Source organism: Anas acuta, chromosome 1 (assembly GCF_963932015.1).
Source record: "Anas acuta chromosome 1, bAnaAcu1.1, whole genome shotgun sequence".
NCBI classification, from domain to species: domain Eukaryota; kingdom Metazoa; phylum Chordata; class Aves; order Anseriformes; family Anatidae; genus Anas; species Anas acuta.
Genome location: NC_088979.1, coordinates 124,200,984 through 124,223,794, shown reverse-complemented (window position 1 = coordinate 124,223,794; position 22,811 = coordinate 124,200,984). Strand labels below are relative to the sequence as shown.

Below are 22,811 nucleotides of genomic sequence, written 5' to 3'. Positions count from 1 at the left end.
AGTAACATCAGGACCAATGAAGAGGGTTACTGCAGTCAAAGACCTACATTTCAGTCCAACAGTCCTGTGAAAGTTCTAGGAAAACCAGTTTATGCCAGAATCACTATGGAATATAAACACCATGATGGCAACTTTGGGAGTGTTTTTTTTTTTTTTTTCATCTCCTTTAATAAGTTACCAGTTCCTGAAATTCATAATATTACAGTCCTAGTTCAGACCTCTCCCTTAAACATTGAAAAACAGTTCTATTAGCTTGGGAACATAAGCAAAAATCTATTTCTGAGCTCCCAGTTACATTTATTATTATTATTATTATTATTATTATTATTATTATTATTATTATTGTGTGGGAAATACAATTGAAAGAGCCTTTTAAAGCAAATTATCAGTAGCCTTCATTCCAGTAAATAAATGAGCTGGTTATTGACTGGTCACAGCTGTGCAGTTTCCAGTTGCAGTGGAAAACCATCCATATCTCTAGTGGACTTTGTCAATTGAAGTTCTGCAGCCACAGTGCCCAATTCCAGCTCTGAGGTCAAACTTGATCCTAGGCATTGGTTCTTTTGCAAGCTTGAGGTGGCACTGAAAATAACCTGCTATTCTAAGAATAGTTTATCATGAAATAGCTATTTTCCTTGTCTCATTCCCTGTCCTTATATTTATTCTTCTTCAACTCCTGCTGTAGTGGAGTTTAGGGAAGCTGTAATTACAGAAACCACAGTCAAAGGTACCTGTTGCATATGTCCAGCAATGACATTCCAGACACAACTGTGTAAACTGTTGTATATGCACAGTGTTGTATATTCACAAAAATAACAATTTGTCAGTAATAGCCTACCAGCAGTCTAGAAATTGTTCTGGCTACTCAAAAGATAATATGGTGGAAGGTGAGGATATGTAAAGTCACATCCCATGCAGAATTTGCCAGACCACCCTATGTATGTATATTTACTTTCCTTCCATTCTCTCCTAGCCTGTGTATACTCAAGTTTTGTATTAGAGCCACTGGTTTGCACCCAAATTTTACTTTAGTTTTACTACTAAGGAACAATATTGTTTCCCAAATGCCCATCTGCTCCCAAGCTAGTGCCTATACTGGGCAATTAGCACAAGGTCATCTGTCCTGTTATTTCTGTTCTGTCAGCTCTTGTACCACAAGAAGCCTGAAGAACAGCATCTGTAGTCGCAATTTTTCAGCTTTTTCTTCATTGTCTGTTCTAGCTACTCAGACTTTTTCTGCCTTTCTCCTTTTAGAAAGTCAAGCTTATAAGTCTTGGAATGAGGAAACTGACTTTTGCTTACCCAGCTAGGAAGCTTGATCTCTCTGTTCTCCACTATGCAGCGCAATTATGCTCTGAAAAAGGGCTGTTGCTTAATTTTAGGAGTTCATTGTCTGAAGTACTGAACATTTGTGAAACAAACTTCCTAGTGCTCCTAAGACAAATTTATAAAGCTCAAGACTTCTCTGTATTTTGCTTCTTCTGTGTATTAGAGAGTAATCCAAGACAGGCATAAGCAATGAGATCGTTATTTCCTTTGAAATTCCCTCACTAAAATGATACTGGTTTTACATAATATGGCCTTAAATGTTTCTTGTTGACAAATCCTTACCTTTCCTTCTTGGCTGAAGTTTTACACATGAAGCCTCCTGTAAGATACATGGAAACCCAAAGCAAGAAACAGTCTTTGCTTCCCTCCCACTTGTTTGAATTCATGGCCTACAAGGCCTTTCCTTTTGAGGAGGGATGAGGGGGAATGCAAGGGGGGGGGGGGAGGGGGGGGATGGTGGGAACTAAAATTGAACTCTAAAGTGGGACAAGACTGCTGTCTGCTGGCACTTTTGGAAATTACCTCATAATAGTGACCATCTATGTGATGCTAACATCACATAGGAATACTCCTTCAAAATTAATACAGAAGAAGTGGTTTGAATGGTTTTAAATGAAAGACACAATGTTGGAGAGAGTCTGCTAATGACAAAAAGGACCATAATGGAGCTGTAGACTGGTAAAGGAAACAGAATAATCTTAAAGGGATTTCAGTAGAATGGTTTTAGACCCTGAGTAAACACTGCTGACATCAGAGACAGAATTAGACCAAGGCAGGCAAATAATATCACACTATTAGTGTTATCATGTAGGCAGAGACAGACCAATAAAAAATGCTAAATGTATTTTTAAAATAACTCAGTCCAAACAAAGACAAATGTGTGCCATCATCACTGCACCGAGCCTGACTGAATTCAAGAAGAGATTGGACTGTGCACTTAGTCACATGGTCTGAACTTGGGTAGACCTGTGCGGTGTCAAGAGTTGGACTTGATGATCCTTAAGGGTCCCTTCCAACTCAGGATATTCTATGATTCTATGATTCTATGATCATTCTTATAATTGGCAAGTTAAACATACAGGCAAGTTAAACATACAGGACATCACCTACCACCTGTCCAATATTTTAAATGGCTTTCTCTAGTCTTCTGTTTTGGTCCTAAATGTTTCAACTTACTCTGACTTTCTCATTCACCTCCCCTGGGGACATAACAGCTGTTAGGAGCTTAGCAGAACAGCACAAAAGAAAAAGAAATATTTTGCTATGAGAGCTATCTATTTTCAAATAATTGTATGTATCCTATAGTAACTGACTGCTATTTATATCAAGACAGGATGGAGTGAAACCATTAGAATGCAACATGAATTGTAGGTATTCAGTAATGTTGCTAACTATGTTCTGACTATTTACACAAGAAGATGAGGCCTGGATCAGCTAAGCATGTCCTAAACCTAAATTTGTTTGTTCATGCTCCTGTCTCTCCCTGTATTGCCTCAATGTCTGTTGGTATACACAGTTGCACTGGCACAGATCTTCCCCTCTTGGAAGCTACATCATACCTGGGCACACCTAAGGGGAAAAATGCAGTTTTGTTTCTTCATTTAATTACGCGTGTGAGAGAGAAAAATAATAATAAAGTACCCTTCCACCTTAAAGTTCCCACCACCATAAAACAGTCTCCAACATGAAGGTATGCTTGTACTCCTAGATGAAGCTTTTTTGTAGTCATAGATACTCAGGAGAAGATTATATTTCTGCTTCCTGGAACAGGGTAGTCAGAGGAGTAAAAACCTAAGAGCTCAACATCATACTTCTCACCCTTTCAGAGCAGCCAAAAAATATTGCACAGACAGAAGAGGATATTCACAACCAGGCAAGACTACAAGTATAAACACCAGTCTGTAGTAAGCAAATCAATCTCAGTGCAAAACAATTACAGTGGGTTTGAGTTCTGCTTATCATTCTGTGTTGGAAGAGTGAGAATGAAAGCACCATAAGCACTACCATGAAGTTGTATGGTGAAAAATAACTGCATATAAAAACAGTTAATAAAATGGGAAGAAAAAAAAAAAAAAAAAAGACTAATTTTTGTCTATAGGAAAAAAAATTAAAGTCGGAAATATAGATTCTGGGATAATGGATACACTAAGAGGTAATCAGAATATCTCACAGAAAAAACAATGGCAGTGGAAGGAAGGGGCCTGTGGTTGCCACAACTTCTCATGTTGGATGACAAAATGTGAGGGTGGAGACATGTGGGATTGTTTTTGTATGAGGTTGTATCGTTGTGGGGACAGGGGATCCACAATGATATATTCTCCAGGAGGTCTTTACAAAAACCCATATGTGCATAAGCCTCAGGGGAGAGTGTATTTAGACAAATACAGAGCATTCTGAAGCACAGTGGGCATGTTCTGTCTTGGTTTTTCCTGACAGACCCAGTATGCTGAGACTTACTTTTATCATCTGAGAACTGCAAGCCTAAGCCTATTCTGTCTAGAAGACAAGCCAGAAGATTCTGGGATGACTCTGAAATAATTTTCAACAAACCAGATTGATTGGAGATGCACCTAAAACTTATCAGAGTATGTGAAACACACAACTAATATTTTTTCTGATGCAATAATGCCCCCACCCTCCACCTCATGACCCCCTCCCAATTGTTCTTTGCTAACATGACCAAAGTGTTAGGAAAAAAATCTGAAAAGTAGCAGGTATCAGTCAAAGGCAGTATATAAAATGGTGTTGGGGCTTTCTCTGGGCAAGTCTCCAGTGTCCACTAAGACATGCTTGTCAGGGCAATTTTCTTTTCTCAAATCCTCCATTCTTTCTCATTGCAGTTTTTCCTAATGGATGCAAAAGGGTTTGTCTGAGATTAGCCAACAGATTCTTCTGGACTGTACTTATGTAGATTACTTTTAACCTATCAGGAATTTTAATGGGATCTTGCAAGACTATTTAAGATGTCTGGCCTGCCGCTGAAGGGAAAACAAATGAGTTTGTTTTAATTCAATATCACAAAGCTGAAGCACCTATATGAAAACACATGACCATGACCACCACAAAACAATGTGATTATCAAGCTTCACAAGCTACAGAAATGAAGGCTTCCCTATGCTTAGAGTACTAGGCTGACAAAACTGAAGCTGTAATTGTAGAGGAATTATATTTGTAGACTTTGACAGCCTCTGGTATTTTGGGTACCTCTGTATGGTTTCTATGTCTTCAAAATGAGAGCAGCAGGTGATATCAATGAGAGAAAATGGAGATTAGGCCATGAAACAACTGGAGGTGAAATGTAGACAACAAAAATAAGTATCGATAAACTCTGAAAAGTGCTCTTATAAATGCTACAGATTATACAATAGAATTTCAAGCTGGTGTTCTGCCATAGTCCTTCAGAGACTGAGGACATCTTTGGGTTTCCAGATACAGTATACATTACCTAAGTTTCTGCTTACTAAACTCAACTGCAGCACACCCATTTTCTTAGCTTATAATACAACAGTTTGTCAATGTGACCAACACTAAGGTGATTTTTGGTTTTGGCACAAAAGTTACAGTGATGGGTAAGAAAGTTTTGTTTTCTCTCTAAATAACTTTCAATCCCTTTAAAGTTTAAATCCCTTAAAACTTTAAAGTTCTTCTTTTCAGATAATTTCATCTTTATCCTCCTTTTCATCATTAAGCTGGTGTTTTACTAATGTTCTAATATCCCTGTCTGCTTTGGAGACCAGATTAAGTTTGCTGCTCTAGTTAATTACATACATTTCACTTTGGAGAACAAAGGCATCTTCTGTGAATAAAGGACTGTCCATAAAAAAGATAGACGGGTTGAAAAATATGTGCATGTTATCACTGTATCTTCTTAATAAATCAGCATCTGCAAAAATCATTATTCTTGAAAGTATAGCTCTGCCCCCATAATGCTAGTTCTCCTGGGTTTCCAGGTTATCCATAACAGTTGTCTAAGTTATGTTTACATTTAGGGCAGGTCTAGAAAACAAATCAAGAATCTACAGACGAATTACTTTGAATCTTTTGAGGGTAAACTAAAACATGTTATCTCAGATGACTGGGAAAGACAAATAAGTATACTACTGTTTTTGGTTAACAAACAGAAGCAAAAATATTCAGCTTTATCGTAAGCAATAATATCAGCTGTCTGCAGCTGTTTAATTTCTAGTTGTTCTAGAAAACTATTGTCCATAGCATAGCAAGTTTTTCTTCCACAGAGCACACTTATCAGGATGATAATAAAAATTACTCTTACAGTTTTTACTATTATTATTATTACTATTATTAAATAAAAATACTATTCCTGTTACTATAATTACTATTTCAGAATAGATTCTGAAAGGCCACTGAAAATCACCAAAAGAGAACGTGTGGTTCATTTCGAATAAAAGTAACTCCTGTGGAATATTTTTATCTGGGCCACACTTCTGGATTTGGACTGTTTCCAAACCCAAGGGAAAGCAAGGCTGTTTCTGAGACTGATTAATGATGGTGATCTCTCCTTCTCATTATTATTCCTGGAATTAGAAGAACCTCAAACTTTCCTCACAGAGAAAAATGCTTTCAAGTGATAAATTTTAGTCTTCATAGGAAAAATGGAGGCTCTTCCTCAGACAGTATCAGACATTAAAAAAAAAAAAATACAGTGCAAATTAGTGGTTCTGATGGAAATATTAAAAGTTTATTTTACAAGAGAGTAACATTCACTAGATTGAAAACAAAATGAGGAAATAAGGAACTGAGTCTGTTCAGCAGAAAATAATCAAAGAAAATTGCTCTGTCTGCATCTGAGAAATATTTTCTAACACTGTATGTGTACTCTAAAGAAATGGTGAAAGCTGCAGCAACTGATTCACCTAAGCCTGAAGAAGAGAGCTCTGGAAGAGTTATTTCTTAGATTGGTTTCACTGGATCAGACACATAGATGTACTTGCTGTTCCTTTACACATCTTTTTTTTTTTTTTTTTAAGGGGACCATGAATTAATGAGCTCCTAGTTTCAGTATTTGCTAGTTCTGCATGAGGGAGGGTTAGTCCAGAGGTTTGGCTCAGAGGACTAACAGTAGCAGAGAGGTTTTACTGCAGCTGCAAAATAGTGTGAATAATGAGAAACTGTTCTTTGGCACTGGGACAAAACTCACTGTCATAGGTAAGACAAAAATCAGATCTCTGTATTATGCATGTAATACTGTTTTAGGGGACAAGAACATTTTTAATTCACAGCAAAATAATGATCATGTTTCACTCATCTATGATAACAGAATTAATGATTTATTGTTTATTAGAAACACAAAAGTGTAGGGTTGTCAGGCACCAATTTTAAGACTGTTTTGACTGTGAAATTCATGATGGGAGAAAGGGAAAAAAAAACACTGCTCCCATTGTTCAAGAAAACATTACAGAGTTTGAAAATGAAGGGTTCTTCTTTAGTCTGCAAGGTGTTTTTTGTTTGTTTGTTTTTCAGTTCTTCTGCCCTGCTGTCTAACAACCAAAAGCAAAATTTCAGGGATATTGTCAAGTTCACAAGTATGCTTGTGGTGGCTCAGAATCAGGCAGGGAAGGTGCAGTCTTGCTGGTATTTTGCTTCCCTCCCCATAGATGGTAGGCAGGCTGCCTGAAATTGCACTGGGACACTGTTTTCTTTTAACATTCTTTTTCACTGTTAAAAAGGATATTTTAAAAAGTCTGTATTATCTTTCTCTTACTTTTCTGACAAGAGTGCACTTTTCTCTACTATTCATTCTCTTCTTCCCTATATGCTTTCTCTGCCTTCTCCCCTCCAAGGAAAGGATTTAGCATGACCTGCTCTGTTAATACCATCTTCCTTTAACATCAAGGCAGTTCTGTTGAGCATTTTTGAATCACAGGACAAAACAACCTTTTCACTCTGCCTCTGCCAGCTCTAATAGCAAACTGTAGAAATACAGATGGGCTTGATCCTTTAAACATTCCCATTTTGGGGAACTAAGTAGCAGACAAAAACAGGAAAAGGCCCTTTTGTGTTACTGGTGTAACACAAATGGTGTAATGGTGTACACCTGTGCTTTTTGACTGTACCAGTTATATTTAGAGTTGGCACTGTGTTCAGAGTTATATTTAAGCTCAATGTGAAGGACATTTGAAAAATTTCCTTGCATTAATGATACATAACATATACACAGATGATTTTCAAATGGGAGTAGAGGTGAAAAATAGCAAGATATTATTAAAATGATCTTAGGGGAATGGGAGAACTGTGATACTTTTTCTCTTAGATAGATGAAGAATGTTTGACAGGGTATACATGTATTTATATATGACAGTGATTAAGCATTACACCAGTGATCTTCCATGACCAATGTGGAAGATCAGAACAGAATGGGCTGTTGATATATATATTTTTCTAATTCTCTCTGCTCTTGCTTATGTCAGTCTCCTAATTCTTTATTCCATTTCAAGTATGCTCATCTCATTTTTTTTTTATTTCAATACTTTTTTCTTTCTTTTTTTTTTTTTTTTCTGTCAGCCTTTTTCACTACCTTCCTTTCCTTCTCTCTCTCTCTCTTTTTTTTTTTTTTTTTATTTTCAGATGTTGAATCTTTCTCACTATTCTCTTCTGTTCTCCTCATCTGTTTCAGTGTCTTCACTTTTAGCCACTGGGGCTGTGAGACAATGAACTTATGCTAGAAAGAATTTTAAGATTAAAAAAATAAATCATCAAGCCATGTACTAGAAGGAGCAGTAAAAGTGATCAGCCTTACTTTTGGAAGGAAAGCAGTGCCAAACTTGCTAGTGAGCTATGAATGTAACTATCTAGTTACCTCTTCTGAGGTCTGTATGAGCTCATGTTTTCGCAGAAAGGCCTAAGGTTCTTTGTAGAGTAGGCAATGACAATCATGATTAAGGCTAGCAGTTGAAAGAAAACTCCAGGGCTTATGGGTCAAGATCTACGCAAGATAAATTTCTGTTTATTTATGTATGTCCACTCCAGAAAGGAGGGAATGATCAGGAAGATCATCCATAATGTATTGTAGAATCATAGAATGGTTTGGATTGGAAAGGACCTTAAGGACCACCTAGTTCCAATCTCCCTGCCATGGGCAGGGACACCCTCCACTAGACCAGGCTGCCCGGGGCCTAGCCCAACCTGATCTTGAACATTTCCAGGAATGGGGCATCCACAGTCTGCCTGGTCAACTTGTTCCAGTGCCTCAACACCCAGAGTGAAGAATTTCACTCCTAACATCTAATCTAGATTTCCTCTCTATTAATTTAAAATCATTCTCCCTTGTCTTATCATTATCTGCCCAATCAAAAAGTTGCTCTCCATCTTTTTAATAAGCACACTTTAACTCTTGAAAAGCTGCAATGAGGTCACCCTGGAACCTTCTCTTCTCTACGATGAACAACCCCAGCTCTCTCAGCCTTTCTTCATAGGAGAGGTGCTCCAGAGCTCTGATCATCCTCATGGCCCTCCCTGGACCTGCTCTAACAAGTACACATCTTTTTGTGCTGGGGTCCCAGACCTGGACACAGTATTCCATGTGGGGCCTCACAAGGGCAGAGCAGAGGGGGACAATCACCGCCCTAGAACTGCTAGCCACATCTCAGTTAATTCTATTATATGGAATAAGTAAAAGTTTACTCTCTATCTCTATAGTTCTTTCTGACTTTCTGTTTCCATGTGCACTCTGCAGACCTGGCAGAATTATCAAGCTTGATAAAAGAAAGGAATTCTAGTAAAACATATAACAAATATAAAAAAGATATAAAAAGGTGGCTTTTAGAGTCACTGTCTAGTTTCTAAGTAGCATCTCATTGTTACTTTGTACATCCCTTCTGACTGCAGATATACATATAAGATATACATATATCTGCATATTTTATATGTATACATGTATATATATGTAAGATTAAATGTCTTAAACACTCTTGAGACTAAAAATATTAAACACTCTAGGACATGGAATATCTTTTGTTTTCTGAGTGTATAAATTCTCACTTTACTCTGAAAAGTGTAAGGTGAGGTTTTCTCATACCCAGGATAATCTAAATAATAAATAACATAAATATGATATTTCATAGTCTTAAAAATGGATGGCTAGTAAAGATCTAGAGATAAACTTGCCCCGGGCAGGCTCAGGTTATCTACCTAAAGTGTTATTCACTTCAGATAGTGAGAAAGATTATCTCTTTCTTTTCATGTCACGCCTCAGCTGGGGCTCCAATTAGGGTATCACATGGAAATACAATTCTGAACACTGCAGTAACAGTCCTGTCTTACTACAACTTCAGGAATGTGCTGCAGTCAGCTAAAGATGCTTGTGCCTTATAACACAGGCTTTTACCTGTTACTACAAATACAGGCCTTTTGGTTACTTTACTTTGTTTGCACAGCTTCTTATAAGCTTTCCTGTTCTTTTGACAGGGACTACACCAGAAATACGAACAGTGCTCCATTTCTGTAGCCAGGCCTTTTATATTTCTGTGCAATGAGTGAATTTTTGCACTTTCTTGATGTCTTTCTGTCTAACAGATAATATCTCTAATATGCATTCGTTAAAAAGCCAGGAGTCACACAGCACAAATACGATGCACAAATAAAACACTTCCTTGGCTAAAAACAATAATGGAGACTCTGGGCTGTATTCCTTTCTGTTTCAGAGAAAAACGATGTAATCAAATCACCAGCTGTGGCCATCTTTTCCCCATCAAAGCAAGAGATCCAAGAGAAGAGCAAAGCCACACTGGTATGCCTGGCCTCTGGTTTCTACCCCGACACCCTCAATTTAGTCTGGAAGGTGAATGGTGCTGAGAGGACAGAAGGGGTGGGGACAGATGAGACTTCCACATCATATGAAAATACTTATTCACTGACCAGTCGACTGCGAATCTCATCCCAAGAATGGTTCAACCCTTTGAATCGTTTTGAGTGTGTTGCCAATTTTTTTAAGAATGGAACACAGGAATCAATACACAAGTTCATCTATGGTGATGCTGGTAAGTAAAAAAAAATAAAATAAAAAGAGCATAATCATCATCATGGTGTACAAACTAGAAATCACTTAAAGTGGGAAAAAGGCTATGGGTTACTTATTTCTATGTACAGTGGTGTGTTCATGGCATGAATTATATGTAAATGTGTACCTATTTCCATATATCTCTTTATATTCCCAGCCCTGTGTATCTGTTATTATCATTATATATCTATGAATTTTCAGAGGTTTCTTCAGATTTTCTTAGTGTAAATATATAGTAAAATATTTATTATGATATAGTATATACTATATTTATATTTTATACTATATATATTTACTGTACTAAGTATATACTGATGTAAAATATATAGTATAGTAAAATAAATACTGTGAAATTAAACTTCTAAAATTTGTGTTATATTCACATTGAAGAGAAACGTAACTTTCAATTCATTTTTGTCTTTCAGGATGTGCACTTACTGAAGGTATGTGTGTCTTCTCGCAAGCAAGTAAATATCTGCATTTATTTCAATTCCAGTTTTGCTGATGTTACGTACAAGGGAAATGAGATATTTATATATATATATATTTTTTTTTCCAATAAAAGAATAACTTATATTTCAACAGCTAAACAGCATGAACATCAGATTAAAAAAAAAAAAAAAAAAGACTCAGGAATGTCTGGACCTGCATGTTGTATGTAGCTATTTTTTAGCTCTTTATGTTTACCTTTTGAAATGGTACAAGAAACAGTGGAACTTTACTGTACTGTCATCTGCTCTTTTTATCTTCTCCAGTCCTCAATGCTGCTTTCTACTGGGAAGCTGCTTGCTTACCTTTTTTTCTAGAAGAAAAATAATCCCTGAAAGAACAGAAATCATAGTTAGCCAAGTGATTATGACCTCAAAATTATAACCCCAGAATTCTTAATATTTCTTATTATTGAATTCAGAATGTTTCTTATTAAAAGTCACATCTTTCCTTCAAACTGTGAAGATATTCATATAAATAATTATGATTATTTCCTCTGTGTATTCGTAATTACATATTCTTGGTTTTGACCAACTTCTTTACCGCTTCAAGTATCTGAAGGGTGAAATGAAATCAGGCTGGTTTCTCAACACTACCACTGTACCTTGAGAGTGAAAAACATGTAAGAATGAAAGGCTAGATTCCAGGTTATTCTGGACTAAGTAAAACTTTGCTTATATATCAGCATTCACAAGGCTACTGAAAATAATGAGTGAAAAAAAAAAAAAAATATATATATATATATATATATATATATATATATATATATATATCTTGTGATTCAGTTTAATTTCAGTTCCTAAGGGTGATTAACAAGACCACCCTAGTTTTTCAATGTGTGGTAACACAATGGTTAAATGTTCCCAATTAAGACATAGTCTTTTAGAATAAAGCCAGTCTATGTCTTTTCTAGGGTCATTTTCTCCTTTGGTTCTTTGAATCACAATGTTCTATCTGCTCCTGTGCTATCACAGGTGTTAACATAGCTATTTATTTGGCTCTAGTTCCTTTGCTTTGCTTAGGTAAAGATTTCAAGAATTCTTATTTGATTAAAGCTACATTAGATCAGTCTCTCCTGATGACGATAATTCAATACAACAATGATATTTGGTTTGCAGAGTCCTACATGCTGCATGGAAATTCTCTGAAGCTCACTTACCTTATTCTCTGTGGGAAAGCCTTCCTGTATGCTATTTTGGTGTGCACTCTGATGTTGACAGCCAAGGTAGGCTTGTGTATCACTTCCAAGGTGATTTTGTTCACTAGTACAAGCATAAGACAAAACCTACTTTCAGGCATGGAGTGTTCTCCATATACTCTGCAGAGCTATGTCCTGCCTTGTTTGAAAAATCACAAGTGCTGAATTTTCTATTACTGTTCTTCCACATCTCAAACAAAATCAGTGCTAACACAGCACTTCCTTCTAGAAATATTCTTTAAACACATGGAAAAAGAAGAACAATTATGTACAACTCACCCAGAAAGTAAAAAAAGGAAATATCATATATATCATACTTTTCTATAAGCACTGAAAAGAGACACATACCTGCAGTGAAAGTAATAAACAGGGGTTTGAGGAGATATGTGCAATGAATGGGATAAATCTGAAGAAGTGGGAGAAGTTTAAATAGCTAGTAACTGCCATTAAATACCTTTTATCCATGAGCTTCTCATACATCTAGCAGATAATTACAGTAAGAGTAGTGGAAGTCTCAGCATCTGTTCCTTTAGAAACAGGACTGGGAGGTATGTTTGAAAAGGGACCTGACAGAGCTGAGAGCATGAACAGAACCTCAATTATTTTCAAGGCTTTTTTGTCTCCTTTTTGAAGGCTGCTTGAGGAAGTAGGTTTGTACTTTACTGGGTCACAATGATCTGTGAAAATTCATGTGTAAAACTATTAGGTCAGGATGTAAGAAAATATTATGTACAGGTTAAGATACTTTCTTGCTACAAAGAGAGGATGAAAACATAGAGCTACAACATGCTCATTTTTGTTAATATTCTCAGGAAACACAACAGTTTAGACACTGATATATCAGATCTACTGTTTCCTAGATTGTTGTATTTTTGGGTTTTGCTTGTTTGTTTATTCTGTTTTGTTTCCATTTAGGCTGGTGGCACACTGTATACAGAATGAATGAATAACCCTCTCCATTGCATCATCAGGACCAAAGCAAATTCTATTTTTTACTGTATAAAGGATCCAAGCTTCTGTCTAAGATCTTCTTTGTTTCTTGTGTTTCTCTGTTCCCTCCTGTTCTTTCTAATTTGTTGTAATCACTGGTGGGTTTTCCATGGACATCCAAAAAGATCTCTGTCATAGCTTTAAAACTAACACCTTGTTGCTTAGAGAGCTGCATCAAGTTGCATCAGCTCCTTGAACTGGGAATAAAGTTTTATCTTTGTTCCATTTGAGAAGCTTGAATTTTTTTTTTTTTTAATTTTTTAATTTTTTTTTTTGTAGCAATAGTCTCCTACACCACAAGTTCCAGTGACCTGTTGTGTTGTGAGGAACTCACATTAAAAAAAAACATTCACAAACAGTCCTGAGAGAAACTGTCTATCTCTTATGAAAATATTAGAAGGCTCATCCACTGCTGATACTGTATACCAGCAACTGGAGTGGACTCCAAGCTTCAGAAGCTTGCACAGTGCAGTCCAGTGACTGCAAGAGGGGTTACCAAACAGACTGCATGTCTAAGTCAAGTTGCTGGGAGATGCATAGTACATATGTGTAGGTCCCAGTGTGTGTGCAGGTGTGTGGGGTAACTGGAAGTTAGTATCTGTGAATGGGAGAGTCTGTACCAGGGAGTGGAGTGGGACTGCAGGCCTCAGGGGCTCAAATGTCCAGCTACGAGCATGTGAGGATGTGAGGAGCTCAAGGATCCAGGGCCAGCTCCTAGACACACAGAATGTCTAAGGCCAGCTACTAGAGGGATCCATACTATATATCCCTCCTGATCAGACCTTTATCCTGATCTGCTAGAGGGGCACAGAATGAGGCTAGAACAGCCATTTTTCTGTTGGATTCAGTAACCCCAACTAAAATAATTGGAACTTATCATTCCCTCCTAGAGCATTCTCTCCTTCATCTTGGGGCACCTAGGACATCATCAACCCATGCACAGCATTGGTTAGGTGACCAGTGGTACATTTTGTGTTAACAGTCTTGCTATGCTTCATCCCTACTTTGTCAACAGTTTTTGTGCTACAGCAGTTCATAAATTGAGAAGATGGATCCAACCTCAGTCTAAATGAAGAAAAGAAAAATGGGGGTTTAGGTAGAAGGGGTATTCCTGTGATTTGACAGTCATAAATTTACTGGGGGCCAAGGAAGAAAAAAATAGTAAGTTTTTTGTAATGTTTTGGTATTGCCTACAATACCACACGTTGCCAGCTGTGAAGTATGGAAGCATTTGCACACCAACACAGATCCCACATTCAGACCATTATTTTGATCTTTTTATTATGAAATGAACCCTCACTGCTGATACATAAGGGACTAACTTCTGCCCTTCTCTCTCATCTTAGAAGCCAAAGTCTAAACAGGTGATAAAAACTGAGTTTCTCTTTCCCTTATATTACAGAAGACAAGTTAAGGGTAAATGCAAGAAAATTAACTTCACAAACTTACCCGGGCAAAAGAGAGTTTACATTTATTTCAGGGCAGGAAAACAAGAAAATTCCAAACATGTATTTAACTCCTGCATAAAGTTAAACACTCATAGGACATGCATAAAAGGTACTCCATCTACTCTGTCTACTCCAACCAATGCTGGCCACTGTTGCTCAATCACCGCTATATACCAGGTTCAGGTTACACAAAGCTCATACAGTGGCCCAAGACTTCACTAAATTTACTTAGGTCAAACAATAGCTACCTTAAATACCAGCAGCTTGTTTCCCTTTCAGTACCACTGAATAAAGCCTGACTGTATTCTTAAAACCATACCACATATATTTCTGTACATTGGTGAGATTCCACCCTTAGTCTTCCATTCTCCAGTCTAAACAGTCGCAGGTCCCTCAGCCTTAGCAGTTTCTTAATCATGTTAGTGGCCCTTCGCTGGACTCTCTTCAATATTTCCACATCTTTCTTGTATATTGGAACCCAGAAATGGGCACAGCAGTTCATATGTGGCCTCACCAGAGCTATGTAGAGGGAAAGATCACCTCTTTCAACTTATTAGCAACACTCCTAGGGCAGCCGAGGACACAATTAGCTTTCTTTAGACTGGGCCAATGGGCTGAGGCCAACTGTATGAAGTTCAACAAGGCCAAGTGCCAGGTCCTGCAACTGGGGCACAACAACCCCAAGCAGAGCTACAGGCTGGGAGATGAGTGGCTGGAAAGCTGCCAGGCAGAGAAGGACCTGGGAGTGTTGGTTGATAGTCGGCTGAATATGAGCCAGCAGTGTGCTCAGGTGGCCAAGAAGGCCAACAGCATCCTGGCTTGTATAAGAAGCAGTGTGACCAGCAGGACTAGGGAAGTGATTGTCCCCCTGTACTTGGCTCTGGTGAGGCTGCACCTCGAGTGCTGTGTTCAGTTTTGGGCCCCTCGCTACAAGAAGGACATCGAGGTGCTCGAAAGAGTCCAAAGAAGGGCAATGAATCTGGTGAGAGTTCTGGAGAAAAAGTCTTACAAGGAGCAGCTGAGGGATCTGGGCTAGTTCAGCCTGGAGAAGAGAAGGCTCAGGGGTGACCTTATTACACTTTACAGGTACCTTAAAGGAGGCCGTAGTGAGGTGGGGATTGATCTATTTTCTCACGTGCCTGGTGACAGGATGAGGGGGAATGGGTTAAAGTTGTGCCAGGGGTGATTTAGGTTGGATATGAGGACGAACTTTACTGAAAGGGTTGTTAGGCATTGGAATGGGCTGCCCAGGGAGGTGGTTCAGTCACCATCCCTGGAGGTCTTTAAAAGACATTTAGATGTTGAGCTTAGAGATATGGTTTAGTGGAGGACTTGTTAGTGTTACGTCAGAGGTTGGACTAGATGATCTTGGAGTTCTCTTCCAACCTAGATGATTCTGTGATTCTTTGCCATAAGGACACATTACTGCTGCATGGTTTCATGGTGCATGGCCTCTTGGTGTTGGTCTGTCCAAGAGACAGGACCAAAGACATGACTGGAGACAAGCTACAGTGTGCATATGAGAGGTCCATCTAGAAAACAAGCTACCAACAATGAAGGTCCAAGGTCCACTCAGGAGGATGGATACAGGTACACCTAAAACATAGCTTAGGCAAGAATTGAAGGCCCAGGTCCAAATTCAAATGCAGATCCTGGGCTCATGGATCCAGGTGAGGGTGATCAGGTACATTATGGCTATTAGCACACTCAGGCCTTGACAGAAAGTATCAAAGTGAAACCTGCCTGAAAGTACCACTCAGACAAAATGAGGCTTTGACTACATTTGCCTGGTTCTCATTCATTACATGATTCTATGAGGTACAGAGAAATAAAACACAGATCACTGTGATGGGGGAGAGTTCCAGACTGCATCCTCCAAAACTGTTAAAAGGTTTTCATCTTTGTTTTATACATGTATACGTGGTGGGAAGCTAGAAGGTGATTGCAACAGGTAACAATTGTTAATGGGCTTCAAATATGGATAAAGTCAAAGAGGTCAGTCTGGTGTGACATGACTAGGAAGGCAAATGCTGACTTGTGCCAGCCATCTAAGGCAAAGAACAGTAAATAGTTGAGACAAGATCTCTTCCAGGCAAAAACATTAATGATGTCCAACACTGTAGAAGACAACTTGAGGTGAACATTGTAAGCCTGGTGATCAGCCTGGACTCAGACTCACTGACCAGTTGGAGTGAGTGTTATGTTTATCCACATCCAGGGTGCTGGCCACAGCTTTTATGGAGGGCTTGATTGATGTATTTTGCGTATTCTGTGTCTGTGTGTGTGTGCCAGAAATCTTAGAATAAAAACTGCTATCCACCCATTATACCCAGCCTAATATATTTGAAAATGTATTTTAGATACTATGGCACTTGGTGGTGGTGTTTTGTCTTTGTAACTATCTTTCCCCTAAATTATACTATAACAACAAGTTTGCACTCATCTTTTTTACTGCACCTGTGCTGTTTACCTTCCTACTAGCATTTAGCATCGCTGTGGTGTGCTCATACCCATGTTTGTGTCTTTCTAGTTCTCAGCCTATCACAGCCATCTCCCCTTCCTGTTTGTCGTCAGATATATACCGGACTGGGCTGATGTGTGGTAATGTATTGGAGGAGACAAATAGCATAGTACAGCTCTGCACACAGAGGGACAGAAGCGCTTTATTCTCCCCAGATATCTTTGCAATATGATCACACAGTCAAGACCATCCATTTTCTATAGTTCAGTCAGTGTAAGCACAGACTTTGGCATTTTCTAAATTTGCCCTTGGTCACTGAGGGTGGAGCATCAGAATGAGAATCAGTCATTGTAGGAACACCGGTAGGAGAATGATGCATTCCTTTGGTAGGCCTTTACAGAAACCCTCCCTAAGAAGGGATACACTCGGAAACTCTCAAGTACACTCAGCAAGAACAGGTAGACAAAACATAATGAATTCTCTCCTCTTGATACACAGAAGTCACCCACATATTTTTATTTTTATCTTGTAATGAAATCCTGGCAATGTTCCTGTTTTTCTTCGCATGGGAGGGTTTGCAGTCTAGATGTCATTGAAGACTTTGTAAGTAGAAAAAAACATTTTGCTCAGTCCATCAATGATCTGTAGATATTTCCAACATGACAGGACAGTCTCAAACAAGACATCCTCTGTACAAAAATCAGTAAGTTTGTGGTCATTAGTAAATGGCCACATGGGAACCATACTGCTTAATGCAGTGTCTTTCTGCTCTCCAATGAGGTCCTGGAAGATTCTGTCAGGCTGCGGCTTGAGGAAAAATGAATACAATATTATCATGAGGAAAAACAAACAAACAAACAAAAACTAATTTTGACAGGCTTATGAGCATTGCTCGTGCTGGGAAGAAGTACCAAATCAGGCAAGTGACTCCTAGGAAGGAGGCCACAAGAAGGCCTACATCTACCTCCCAATCCCACATCATTCTTTTGACAACATATCCAGCAGAATACTTCTTCAGATGTTGTCCAGTCTAGTTTTCAGTTTCCAACAAAACAGCATTTATACCACTTCTTTTGGGGAAGCTGATTGTGTGGCCTACTTGTTAGCTCTATTAGCATTCTTGCACGTTCTCCTGCTAGCCTCAGTCTCTGTCTCCTCTCTGGATTTTTCACATGGTGTAGTCATATTACTCTGTCCCCTTTTTGTTATGGGGAGGGGCGTATTTTGAGAGAGCCTCTGCAGTACTGTGATACATATGAGGTTGAGTTTGGTCCTGGGACCCACATAACAGTACTAGGTAAGGAGAAGAAGCCTGTACTTTTAACAAATCCATGACAGTGGAGTTTCTTTGTAAGAGAAAATTGAAGAGTTGTATGAAGATTGGGCAGGAGGGAAGACAGGCAAACTAAGCACAGAATAGGCAGATGGGTGAGTTCCAGAAACTCGAGTCTTCATTAGCACAACTTAGTGTTGGCAGAAAGAAGATAGATTCACTGTTGCTGCTTTTATTTACAAAAGTTTTCTTAGACTGAATTCTGAAACTGAGAAGTAGAATACAGAGATGGGAAGAGTTACTTCCTACAGAGGCTGGGTTCACTAGATACAGCATCTCCTGAAGTAATATTCAACCTGTTTCAAAACATTTTTCAGAAAAGTATAGTATTTTTCTAACACAAATGACAGCATAATAGTCCCTTCAGTGTCTGGTCTCACAAAAGTTATGGTATATCCTGATATCATATAGGTTTTATGTGCAGTTGATAGTTTGTAGTGGCACTTTTTAGTGGCACTTCAAAATACTGTGCAATCTCAACAACTGCATTTTGGAAAGGGCACCCAGCTGACAGTGCTTGGTAAGTTTCTTTTATTCCTTTATTTGTTACTCTAGGATATTAATTCATTACAGAATAAAATGCTGGAACAACCAATAAAAAGTGATAAAGGTTTGATTATCTTGGCAAAAGGTAGTTGAGAGTAATTGCTAAATCTGTGTCTACTGACATGAAGGAGAAAAAGAAGTTTGCATTACTAAGCATATTTGTAAACTAAATGTTTATGTGGATCTGGAGTGAGATCATATAGGTTAATGTAGGACAATACTATAAATGATTCTTCAATTTTCCTGTAGTACCTGAACTGAAAAGTGCTGGACATAAGAGCATTTTAGGAAAGTAACTTCTACATGCCTTCATTAGTCTTATGGTCTTCACTTGACATTTATTCTTCATGAATGCAGAGATATGGTGTTAGTTTAGTGGAACCTTTCAACATGACCAACACAACTATTTTGACATTTTTGCATTCCTGTTAAAAACAAATGCAGCCAAATCAGTAAGTGGCAAAGCTTTAGAACATATTCCATTGCATTTTCCTGTGTTATGGGTGTGAAGAAGGAGCTTTCTTACATTTCTTTTATCTGTCATCTAAGCAAATGTTCAAACAACTGCTAATAAAAAAATGTGCTGATTTCTAGCCAAAGTAGATGCAGGATTCTAGCATGGTAGATACAGGAACAGAACAATATCTAGATGAGAAATGACACCCTTTCAGGAGAGAGATGGTAGCTGCTGTTTCTATCATTGTGTTCTTACTCTGGAGTTTGATGATTGCACCAGGCTTGTTGTGGTAGGTAAGAAAAGTGAATTGATTTGGTGAATAGATTAAAAGTCCTGTCAGTTAATACATTTGTTGTTCTTGCTACTTGAAAAGGATTTGATGACAGATTTTAGTGTAACCTGGCATATATTTTTTTAATGTCATTGTCAGAAAAGTTGTATACATATATATTGGTACTACTGGAAAGATAGGCATAGAGCCCATGAAATGGGCTTGCCACTTACTTCATCTGTTGAAAACTCTTTGAAACAGGAGAAAATATCATATTGAACAGAGGTTTGTTTGGTACTCTGATTACAGATGTCACTTATGTAGTCTCATGATAGTTCCAATCAAAAGGAACTGTTTTGTGTGCAACTGCTTTTTACAAAAAATGCCTTTATGGGTGTCAAATTCACAAGGCATGAACAAAAAAAGGCCTTTTTATTATCCCTTACTAACCAATGTAATGTCCCTCAATAATTCACATAAAGTCTTAGCATTTATTTCTCCACGAAGAAAGGAATTCTGAGTTGATTTGTCTTTCACACTGACTCAGATGATAAAGAATAACAATCATAGCCATTTGGACTTCTACCTTCAAGTTTTTAGTAATAATTATTAGCAAAAATAATTTGCTTACACACAGCCATTGCAATTTAGAGCAGGGTCCATGCAGATTGTTGCAAGTAAGAAAATGTTGTTTAGAATGTGTGTTTAAAATAAAAGACAGGAAAGCCAGAACTGCTACTTAGAAGAATTTTGTCTTTCAGTTTTTCTGTTTGTTTGTTTAAATCATAATTTTCTATTTTAAATATGTATGTATAAGTAATTCTGCGTACCTGTGAGAGTGGTGATCAATCTTATACCTACAGTTGCTAGCTCATAACTAATTTTTGCCACAATTGCAATGGTAATTGTAAAAGGTGTTCCTAGGATATTTTTTTTTTTCCCCTTGAGAGAGTGAAATAAATATATATATATAAATAGTAATATAAAAATATGGAATAAAAACAAAGAGAAACACAGGTAGGAATGTATGAGGGGGGAAGCCCTTAGGAGAAAGTAGAAGATTAAGAAAATTTACTGGACTTTTTTGATTCTTGAAGTAAAACTCATTACTTGAGATAAGTTGCAGATAAAGGCACTAAAACTCTGTTCAGGAATTGAAAGATAGATTGAGGGACAAACTAGAGCTCTATTAATATAATTTATGAGGAGGAGGAGGGTTGATGAAGTACTTAAAGACCAGGACAAACATTAATTGTGAGATAGGAGAAAACAGGTCTTGTAGTTTAAGCATCTGATAACAGAAAAGATAACCTTATAACAGAGAAGAGAAGAGAAGAGAAGAGAAGAGAAGAGAAGAGAAGAGAAGAGAAGAGAAGAGAAGAGAAGAGAAGAGAAGAGAAGAGAAGAGAAGAGAAGAGAAGAGAAGAGAAGAGAAGAGAAGAGAAGAGAAGAGAAGAGAAGAGAAGAGAAGAGAAGAGAAGAGAAGAGAAGAGAAGAGAAGAGAAGAGAAGAGAAGAGAAGAGAAGAGAAGAGAAGAGAAGAGAAGAGAAGAGAGAGAAGAGAAGAGAAGAGAAGAGAAGAAGAGAAGAGAAGAGAAGAGAAGAGAAGAGAAGAGAAGAGAAGAGAAGAGAAGAGAAGAGAAGAGAAGAGAAGAGAAAGAGAAGAGAAGAGAAGAGAAGAGAGAGAAGAGAAGAGAAGCTCTTGGTTATTGTTTGGGGCAGTTAAAGTCAGGGGTTTTATAAATTCCTTGTCTAAAGGCAAGTCTTTGTAGGTTCATAAGGAAAATAGTGACTAACTCCAGCACAGCTTAAATGATTTTTTTTTTTCTTTTTGTTAGACTTGAAATAAAGGGAAGTAAAGTTAGTAAGTGACTGCAAGGGAAGAATGGACAGGATTTTCACCATGGTCCTAGTATTTTAATGCTGTAGACTTTACTTTCAGAAGTAGCATAATGCATCTCCAGTGGCTTGTATAACAGTTCCATTGGTGGCTTTTCTGAGAATGAAGGACTAGGAAATAGAGAACTGTGACAATAAGGAGGAGGAAGGCAGGGCAAGCTCCTCAGAGATCAGCAGGTAAAGGTCAGCAGCAATACCGTATTCTGAAGAAGGAACATGGCTCACTGTTCTAGGTAAGAAAAGAAGTGTAACGGAAGGGCTTGAATCAGGAGAGCCTCATTAGGAAGGCTGCAATGATGTTTCAGGAAAGACAGGTCAAGAAAGAGGGAAATAGTAGGGACTGTGAAGAAGAAGGGGACAAATTAAACAATTCATTCTTATTATTAAATTTGCCCGGGGAATTGGATGTGTTGGTATTATATTGTCAGATTAATAAACCTAGCAAGAAAACTAACAAGCAAGCAAGATTAACGGAAGAAATTGGAGTCAGAAGGAAAAGACAATCAAAGAAGAGACCTCAAGTCAAATAAGACTGACTTGTAAGTATGTGTATTCTGGAAGAACATATACTACCTTTGAAATGCAGAAGTCCCAAAGACTATTCAGGGTTCTATGAGTCTACGGGTTGTCTTCTACTAGAAATGAACTATATTCCTGACCAAGTTTTTTTTCCACAGAATTAGGATACCTGCAGAATGAACCAATCCTTATGATTTCTTCTTATCCCTACAGTCATATTCAAATAGAATGTGTGTCCATGAAAGAAAAGGGTGGAAGAATTGGGAGGGATGTACATATATTCATAAGGAACTGGCAAAGACATGGAAGCTGGAGGGAAAGTGAGAATGTATCCAAAAGAAGGATGGATTTTTCATTATGCTTCATAATTCCTAAAAAAGTGTGAGGATATACTGATGTCATAGTACAAGAGAAGAGTAAACAATAAATTGTTTTATTAATGGTTTATTAACGACAGAGAAATGAGCTATGATTTGGATCATATGCTATGATTATAACTACCATATAGATAATTGATACACCTTCTTTTCAGTTAACCTTTGGCTACTACTGTGGGGAAAAAAAATCGTATCTGAACCTTTAACACATTTATCACTGGACAGCAGTGCAAGACAGGAGTGAGTAGTTTTGATATTAGACTGTGAGACTGTGTTTTATCAATACCCAGTATTTTGGAGAAGGAACAAAAATAACAGTTCTGGGTAAGTGGGAGTCCTAAGTGACTTATTTTGTACAAGGAACAAGATTCTAGGAATGTAATGGAGAAAGATGAAATTCAGTCAATTCAGATGAAGGATCCTCTTTTCAGAATGTCTCATTATTGATGCTTTATAGTTACTGTAGACTAGAATGAAAT

General features: G+C 37.8%; 2 gene segments (V, D, J or C); both read left to right on the top strand.

Annotated features, from left to right (window-relative positions):
• Positions 1–13,255, top strand: part of LOC137865311 (T-cell receptor beta-1 chain C region-like) — a 96,371-nt gene extending 83,116 nt beyond the window's left edge. Inside the window, 5 exon segments of the C gene segment in view lie at positions 6,443–6,495; positions 9,990–10,325; positions 10,771–10,788; positions 11,953–12,059; positions 12,948–13,255. Of these exon segments, the coding sequence occupies positions 6,443–6,495; positions 9,990–10,325; positions 10,771–10,788; positions 11,953–12,059; positions 12,948–12,974 (541 nt within the window).
• The window catches only part of LOC137865324 (T-cell receptor beta-2 chain C region-like), a 76,136-nt gene that overhangs the window by 49,754 nt on the left and 3,571 nt on the right, over positions 1–22,811 (top strand). Inside the window, 1 exon segment of the C gene segment in view lies at positions 18,716–18,784. Coding sequence covers positions 18,716–18,784 — 69 coding nt within the window.